This window comes from Garra rufa, chromosome 1, assembly GCF_049309525.1.
Source record: "Garra rufa chromosome 1, GarRuf1.0, whole genome shotgun sequence".
Taxonomy (NCBI): Eukaryota; Metazoa; Chordata; class Actinopteri; order Cypriniformes; family Cyprinidae; genus Garra; species Garra rufa.
In genome coordinates this window covers 29,813,621-29,822,532 of record NC_133361.1, presented here as the reverse complement: position 1 = coordinate 29,822,532, position 8,912 = coordinate 29,813,621, and the positions used below count along the sequence as shown (strand labels likewise).

Genomic DNA, 8,912 nt, shown 5'->3' with positions numbered 1-8,912 from the left:
TGTTTTTGTGTCTGCGTTTTCACAGACAAACATGTTGGCCCATGACATTAATCTAGTCTAGCGCAAGTTATGCAAAAACTCCTGTTATAATCACTGAAGCGAAATTACGAAATTAAATTAATCTTTTATAGGGATGTAACGGTATCAAAACTTCACGGTACGGTAATACCTCGGTATGAATGACACGGTATGGTATTTATTGAATCATTTACAGGAAAAACAAAACTAGTGAAGAGACTCGAAAAAAGTGCAAGAAGTGTTTATTAAACAGTTTACATGAACACTGAACATATCAATGGCATACAAATTAGCCATATATCTGTAAACTTTGAAACAGGAACTTCAATTTTTCAATTTTAATAACAAAAAATTATTAAACCATGTATTATCTGGTAAAAGCTGGGATCTCTGGGCATCTTTAGGTTCGACCATTTCCATCTCTTTTCCTTCGCCGCTACTAGCAGCACCCGCCATTTCCGCATTAGGGCCGTTCACATGTCGCGCCTGTGGAGAGCGCAGGTCATGGTTGCTTAGCAACGGCAGATGCCATGGGAGCGCAAGCTACAGAGCGGTTTGGATAGAAAGAAAGCGTCGCTTCCATTATGCGCTCGCATACCGCGCATCTACATTTGAAATAACGGACTTGAGCGCGCAAAAGACGTGACATGTGAACGGCATCTTACTGGATCTGTAGCGACAACAGACCGCAAAGGATGATGGCCACGCCTGGGCTGATGGGAATTGTAGTTCCCGCTATCTCCCGTTCACTCCATTCGCCTGAGCAAACTTTTCTCAGAAGACCTATCGTTTTATCGAGTCATGCGACCACGGTAGTATCGAAAAAATTTGCTATTGCGGTACGACGGTATTTACAATACCGTTACATCCCTAATCTTTTATTTACATTGTATCTGCATTGTGTTGTTCATGATGAGGGAATTCACGAGCGCATGCACTTACCAGTAATCTAAGTGCCTCTGATTGGCCAATGCGTTCCTAAGTTCAACAGAAATGCGTTTAATTGGTTATAAGACTCAACGCTGCACAAAATCTAATGCAGTGTGAGTGAATCTAAATGTAATTCCACAAACTGACACTTTTAATTAATTTTTACACTTCACTTTAATCGAAACAGCTGTAATAACATTGTTTAATTGCTACAAGCCCACTTTAATTAATGATTTCGAAAACCTTACACAGCCTACAACTGGTAGCAAATTTTCCATTGGTACAAAAAAGAATACAAAACGTGACGACACACACTGGCCATTATGTTTTATTCTGTACAAATCAGGACCACCAAAAACTGACGGAAAAGCTGAGCTCTAGAGAGCGCACATAATGCCAATGCTGTTGAGGGATGAAGAGGACATCTCTGGGCTTGAGAACACACTCCTGATATGAGGCTTTAGAGAAGTCTGGGAACTTCACCAGGTCTGGATTCTCCACCTCCACCTGGTGGTGGTAAAACAATCTCAAACTTAGACTATGTGTGATTATTTTAAAACATTTTAACAACAAGAAACCTGCTGTCATAAATTAGGGCTTGTACCTGACTGGTGTTGTGCAGTAGCTGCGATTGATGCGGATAGAGATTTTTTGTTTCATCTGGGCTGTAGAGTCGTATGTATTTCCTTCCAACCACCTGACATCCAAAACCAGAATGCAATGAAACAGGGGGAACAAAAGCCTTGCTTTTTCAATGCCAAATGAACCATTTGTCTCTTGTTTACCTGAGCCAAGAAATTCTGTTGAGGATCCTGATGGAGAGGAGACACAGTCGCTCCAGGCCCAAACCAGGCATTAATTGTAATGTCATCCTCATCTCCCTCTCCAAGACAACAATAGTCTGGGATGCGAATATCTTCTTTCAGCTCTGGAACCTATCAGGATGAACAACAGCCAAAGTTACTGCTATTGGTTTTGCATGATGCCACTAGTATCCATTAGTATAATTCCAAGTCTAAGAAAACTGCCATAGTGCAACCTGAAATTATGAAATTAAATGAAAACTTGCTAAAAAAAAAATAAGTTCTCAACCTCAGGCCATCCAAGATGTAGACGAGTTTATTTCTTCATTGGAACAGATTTGGAGAAAATTAGCATTGCATCACTGGTTCACCAATGGATCCTGTGTTATGTGCCATCAGAATGAGAGTCCAAACAGCTGATACAAACTATCACAGTAATCCAATAAGTAATGCAAGTAATTCAAATGTACTAAAGTCAATCTGATGATATTGATTTATTTATTGAAAAGGTCATTACGTCTCAATCAGGTCAGAAAATATGCATAGATCGAGCACCGTTTACAAGTGAAAAACAGTCTTAAACAAATATAACGGTGGATTTTGACATGAGAGGAAACTAGTACATTAAGTGTTATTATGGATTGGCATTATTATTAACCCAGAAGCAATGGTTACGAATGATTAAAAAGCAAAAACATCTTAATTATGGATTTACAAACACACATCTTTTCACTTTACAAGATGGTCTGGAGTCGTGTGGATTATTGTGATCTTTTTATCAGTTTTTTGGACTCTCATATTGACGACACCCATTCACTGCAGATGATCCATTGGTGAGCAAGTGATGTAATTTCTCAATCTCTTCTAATAAAGAAACAAACTACATCTTCAATGGCCTGATGGTGAGCTACTCCTTTAAAGCCAAAGCATGTAGATTCTGGCCCTTTAGCAGCATCAAAAAGAAATACAACTGACCTGATCAAACAACTGATGCTGAGCCAGATATCCCACTCCATCCTCTGCCTGTAAGAAAATAACCAAGAACAACAATTATAGAACATTTAATATGGAAGCCTGTTTCTGCCACTGCATAAAATTTAAGAAAAGGTAACTGCAACTTTTTATCTTGCAATTCTGACTTTTTTCCTCAGAATTGTGAGATATAAACTTGCAAATGCAAGTTATAAAGTCAGAACTGTGAGATATAAACAAATTCTGAGAAAAGTCCGAATTACAAAATATAAACTCACAATCGTGTAAAAAAAAAAAAGGCCAGAACTGTGAGATACAAGCTTGCATTTGGCAGAAAAAAGCCAGAATGGCATTTTTTAAAAATGATCTCACAATTCTGACTTTATTTCTTGCAAATGTGAGTTTATATCACGCAATTAAAAGAAAAACGTCAGAATTGTCAAATTAGGACTTTATAACTCACAAATGAAAATTTGTATCACACAATTCTGATTTTATAGCTTGCAATTAAACAGAATTATTACTTAATATCTCACTATTCTGAGAAAAAAAATGAAAGAAATAAACTTGCAATTGTGAGAAAAAAAGTCAAAATTGTGAAGATACATTTGTGAGGAAAAAATAATTGCCATTGTTTTATCTCCCAATTCTAACTTTATTTCTCGTAATTGTGAGGTTATGTCACACAAGTCTAAGGAAAAAGTCAGAATTGTGATATATAAACTCACAATTGCGAGAAAAAAGTCAGTATTATTAAAACTTTTGCAAGGAAAAAAAGAGTTAGATTTAAAATCTCCCAATTCTAACTTCATTTCTCGCAATAGTGAGTTTATATCATGCAATTCTAAGACAAAAGTCGCAGAATTGTCAGTTAATATCTCAGCATTCTGACTACAACTTGCAATTGCGAGTTTATAATCACGATTTTGACTTTATAACAATTTTGAGTTCATATCTCGCAATTCTGACTTTATAACTCACAACTGCGAGTTTGTATTAAACTCCCAATTGCAAGAAAAAAGTCGCATTTGTGAGGGAAAAAAGATATGCCATTGTTTTATCTTGCAATTCTAACTTAATTTTTTTTTTGCAATTGTGAGCTTATATTACGCAATTGTGAGAAAACAAGTCAGAATTGTGAGTTGTAAACTTGCAATTGTGAGAAAAAAAGTTGCAGAATTTTCAGTTTATGTCTTGCATTTCTGACTTTATAACTCGCAATTGTGAGTTTATATATCACAATTCTGAGAAAAAAATTATGACAAAATAAGTCAGAATTCAGTGGCAGAAAACGGGCTTCCATAGTTTACAGCTTTTCTAGGCAAAAACCTGTATCTTACAATAAAATGAAACTGAAATGAGTCTTACTGTTCCTATAATGTAGCGGTCTATGAAGTCATTCACTGTAATCAGCTTTTGTGACCACTCTTCATCTGTGTACTTGGATCCCACTTCAATAGGTACCGTCCGGCAGCCAGCGATGCTTCGTAAGTAGTCTATGCTTAGAGAGAGTGTACAGTATTGTTAGTGTACAGATATTTCAGAAGATAAAATCTAAAAATGCATACTTGTCAGTACCTCCATGGATGCTCTGTGAAGGCCGGCCAGTGGTCTGTTATTCCCTCTATAATCACAGGCTTCTGAGGAGCCAGGAAATCTGATCTGAAGCGCTCCAGGGATGGGCAATGGATCCTGGGCACTGCTTGTGCAGGGTTTATTACAGGCTCGGAGACACAGTCCAGTTTCATTTTCTGTTTTAGGAAAGCTTTGTAAGTGAATAATGTACAGCTGAATGAGCTATTAGATGACATGTCCTATTTTTCTAAGCTGTGGGATGACATGATTAAGTTAAATAGGACAAAACCTAAATAAAAATAAATAAATACAATGAAAGTAAATTCTACTTCCCTGCCAACATTTTCACTAATTCCAACAAACAAAAATTAAGTTTTATAATTTCAAATAATAATAATAATATAATTTAAAATATATATTTGTAAATGTATAATTTAATATTTTATTTAATTAAAAATTAAATATGTATTTTAAATATTTTTTAATTAAATAAATCCACACAATTGTATCAAATGTTAGGTTTTCTTTACAAAAAATAGCAATAATATTTGAGAATTATGGAATTATTATAATTATACACATTTTATAATTATACCAAGACATTATATAATTTCATAAATGATTTTTGTTAGAAAATAATAACAAAAAAAGAAGGTTAAATTAGAAACAGATAGAAATATAAAAACTACATATACATTAAAATTGCACAAATAATTCCTTAATTAAAATTTGACTGAAAACATAAAAAATAAAAGCTGCTTAAAAATATTTACATTTCTTGCTTTTATGAGAGATGACTTCACCTTTGAACAGGTTTCTTCACTCCTCTCTGCTTTGTATGGACTCTTCGTTTTTAGTTTTATTCTTAAGACACCAACAAGCCTTTGCAGAATGTTGTCCATGATGGCAGCTCCCATTAACAAACCCATGTCACATGTTTTAATAGCCTCTTGGATATTGTATTGAGATGGATCTCCTTGACATAAACTTAAGGCTTTGAATAAGCAGCCATAAGAGTAAACTCTCCTCCACTCCTTGTCCACATCTCTCCATGTCCCAGTGTTGAGCTTCTCCCAGGAGTAATCAATAATGACCTGAGCTTTTTCAGCAGAAGCTAAGCAATCTGCTGCACTGTACAGCTGATCTCTGGCCAGCTCAAGAACCTTCAACACACTCAACTCAATCTTTTCGCTAAAGTGAAGAGGGAATTCAGATACTGTCGAGGGCAAAACAGCTCGAACATCAGTCCAGATTGGAGCCATGAGCAGAAGAAACTTTTGTAGATCACTTGGAATTGCTTTCTGATGAAAGGCGAACACAGAAATGGTTTACTTGCTTGGGGAGAGACACAACTACTGCTCATGGTATTGATACACCGAGCTTGTATTATATTAAACGTTATATTAAATAATAAACACCGTTTAAAAACACTGGTAAACAACTATCGTCATTTACGAAAGAAATGTGTTACTGATATATATATATATACAAAAAAATACAAGTATTAAACCGAGACGCACTAACGCAAGCAGATGTAAATAGTGCTTGGTTTCAATGTCCGGTTGGAAACATAGAAGATAAATAACGTTCCACTCCGAAACGAATTCCCTTGTCAGTGTTATTTCATTGCGGTTAGTAAGTGATGTACATACAGTATAAAAGAATGTTTTTAGAAAACATTTGTATGCGGAAGTAGAAGGATCTTTCATATGTGTCCGCTACATTTATTTGATGTTAAACGTTATTGTATGTTTTCTGAAAGTTAACTTTCAGAAGTTAAAGGCTGAAATACACTACCAGTCAGTTTTTGAACAATAAGATTAAAAAAAAATGTTTTTTAAATAAAGTCTTTCCTGCTCACCAAGTCTGCATTTATTTGATCCAAGTACAGCAAAAACGGCACACGTTTTAAATATTGTTAGTAACGTTATTTAAAATAACAGTTTTTTAATTAAATATATATATGTATATATTTTAAAATGTAATTTAATCCTGTGATTTAAAAGCTGAATTTTAGCGTCATTACTCCAGTCACATGATACTTCAGAAATCATTCTAATAATATACTAATTTGCTGCTCAAAAATAATTTATTATTATTATTGTTATTATTATTATTATGTTGAAAACAGCTTTGTTTTCAGGTTTCTTCTTTGATGAATAGAACGTTTAGAAGAACTAAAATAAAACTGCTAAATAAAAGCATTAATTTCTGTAATTTCTTTCCGAAAAAATAAATAAATAATACAAAATTATGCTGTGACTCCGAGCTTTTAATTATAGTGTATAATGTTACAAAAGCTTTTATTTTCAGATAAATGCTGATATTTGGATCTTTCTATTTATCAAAGAATCCTGAAAAAAATATTAACTGTTTTAAATATTGTTAATAATAATAATCAATGTTTCTTGAACAGCAAATCAGCATATTAGAATGATTTCCGAAGGATCATGTGACACTGAAGACTGGAGTAATGATGATGAAAATTTAGCTTTGATCACAGAAATAAATTACATTTTAAAATACATTCAAATAGAAAACAGTTATTTGAAATAGTAAAAATATTTCAGAATTTTACTATTTTTGCTTTACCTACTTTGGATCAAATAAATCGAGGCTTGGTGAGCAGAAGAGACTTATTTAAAACATTAAAAATCTTACTGTTCAAAATTTTTTCACTATTAAAAAAATACAGCGGACAGATTTTTTGTTAGCCAATCAGAAGATTTTTAAGGCGCACGTCAATCATTTTCCCATATATGCAGTGTTGCCAGACGTACGATAATTATCGTATTTGTACCATAATTTTGACCTCTGTACGATGTACGATCAATAATACCACAATGTACGATAATTTCAGAATTTTGTGACACCATGGTCGTTTTAATTATAGAGCTTCTATTCTCAAAGATCTAGCTGTGTGGATCCTACGTCTACCTGCATGATTGTGAGGAGACGTGAACGTGGCGTTACGCATGTCTTTCATCCGTTCTTGCGTCTTCTCAACCAATATCATCGTGGAGAATGGCTCTCTCTCACGAGCACAAGTTAACGTTCCTGTCGCACTTAGGTCAGTTTTTTCAAAACTGAGATTGTTAGTTTAACAATAAAGTATAGAAAATGAGTGCTGAAAAGGATAAATAGTTGTAACATCTAGATTAATAGCTGTATTTTGAACGTTTGACTCGGGTAAGATAGTTTAGCATGAGTGCTGAAAAGGATAAATAGCTGTAACATCTAGATAAATATCTTTATTTTGAACGTTTGACTCAAATACGATAATTTTCTCCCATATACGATAATTTTGAGCTTCTGGTACGATACTTGGACATTTCCAATCTGGCAACACTGCATATATGGGAAAACGGAAGTTTTAGAGCGCAGCCGATGAACTTGGTGCGGCTTTTATTATTGAGAGTGCGAAATGTTTACAATTTCACATCTTCCTACGATGGCTTATACAAAACTTTCTAAAAGCAACAGGAACACGGAGGAAATAAGACCAAAAAGTACTTGACAGGTAAAAAAAGAACGATAGTTTGACCAAGAAAGACGTCGAAAAACTGGCCTGTCTATTTCGACGGCGGAAGTTCTGTAACGTTCACATCGCTGACATCGCACACCTTTAATTTCTAAACAGTTTATTTATTAGATGATATAAATGTTAATTTGTAATATAGAATATCTGTTTCTCTTCTGAAACACCAATAAATAAACAGCTCCCATTATTGCCTCAAATTAAGAGGAAACCTTTGCCATTTATTGTTTACTGCTCCAGTAGGCCTAGCATCTAGACAGTAAATAGACAATGATTTTCTCGCATGATAATTATTGAGAATTGACAGATAAATATAATTATATTGTCACTTTTAGTATTTTGGCAAATCCTAATTGCAACTCCTAACAGCCAAGGTTGTTTCAAGTACATGCAATGTGTTCTTTTGTGTATTTTCTGTAAGTAGGCTACTATTGTTTATTTATCCGAGGCATGTTTTCCATATGTAAAATGGGTATCACAGGCATGACCTTTTGTTAACCCTGTGTTGTATTATGTAAAATACAAGAAGCTACTAAATAATTCATTACTAGTTACAAATATGCTTTCATGAGGTGCACTGTGAAGGGCTAAACAATGATCTGAAACCATTAGAGTTGTGACGTTCGCGAACGAACCGATTCTTTTGAACGGCTCATAAACATGAACGATGGGAGCCGAGTCGCGGCTGGGGGGGAGCCGTTCTTTCTGTCGTTCGTTTTTCCTATGCGTGTTTCACCAAAGGGACTTTGGTTTCACACAGATGCACACAAATTATTCCCGGATGGTCTACTACTTAACTTAAGAATTCGAAGTGCGGATCAATGCACACTCTAACGGCTAATATTGGCCACAACACATTGCGCGGTGAACGAGGATCCGATTAGAACTACAAACACGCATAAAAAATGTTTAAAAAAACTACAAACATGGCGGATACGCGCTACCAACGGACAGGTAGAGAAAGGGGTTTTTGAGATAACTAATCAATGTGTAACCTAATAAATAATATTTAAATAATGTTATCCATGGTATATTTCATGTGCAGCAACATTATGAACTTTTATAATGACAGGTTT

General features: G+C 34.7%; 1 protein-coding gene across 1 annotated transcript; it reads right to left on the bottom strand.

Annotated features, from left to right (window-relative positions):
* Positions 1 to 1,079: 1,079 nt before the first annotated feature.
* On the bottom strand, positions 1,080 to 5,831 carry LOC141283077 (lysine-specific demethylase 8). Its single transcript, XM_073816698.1, has 7 exons — positions 5,102 to 5,831; positions 4,302 to 4,474; positions 4,092 to 4,224; positions 2,727 to 2,774; positions 1,734 to 1,883; positions 1,553 to 1,645; positions 1,080 to 1,455 (listed from the first exon to the last, which is right to left on the bottom strand). The coding sequence occupies exons 1-7, from the start codon at positions 5,558 to 5,560 to the stop codon at positions 1,291 to 1,293; spliced, it is 1,221 nt and encodes a 406-aa protein (XP_073672799.1). The 5' UTR covers positions 5,561 to 5,831; the 3' UTR covers positions 1,080 to 1,290.
* Between the last annotated feature and the right edge of the window lie 3,081 nt (positions 5,832 to 8,912).

Coding starts and splice junctions, on each gene's coding strand:
- LOC141283077 (XM_073816698.1), bottom strand. CDS start 5,560: ATGGCTCCAATCTGGACTGATGTTCGAGCTGTTTTGCCCTCGACAGTA. Junction 4,225..4,301: donor TTCACAGAGCATCCATGGAG/GTACTGACAAGT, acceptor ACTCTCTCTAAG/CATAGACTACTTACGAAGCA. Junction 1,646..1,733: donor AACAGAATTTCTTGGCTCAG/GTAAACAAGAGA, acceptor TTTGGATGTCAG/GTGGTTGGAAGGAAATACAT.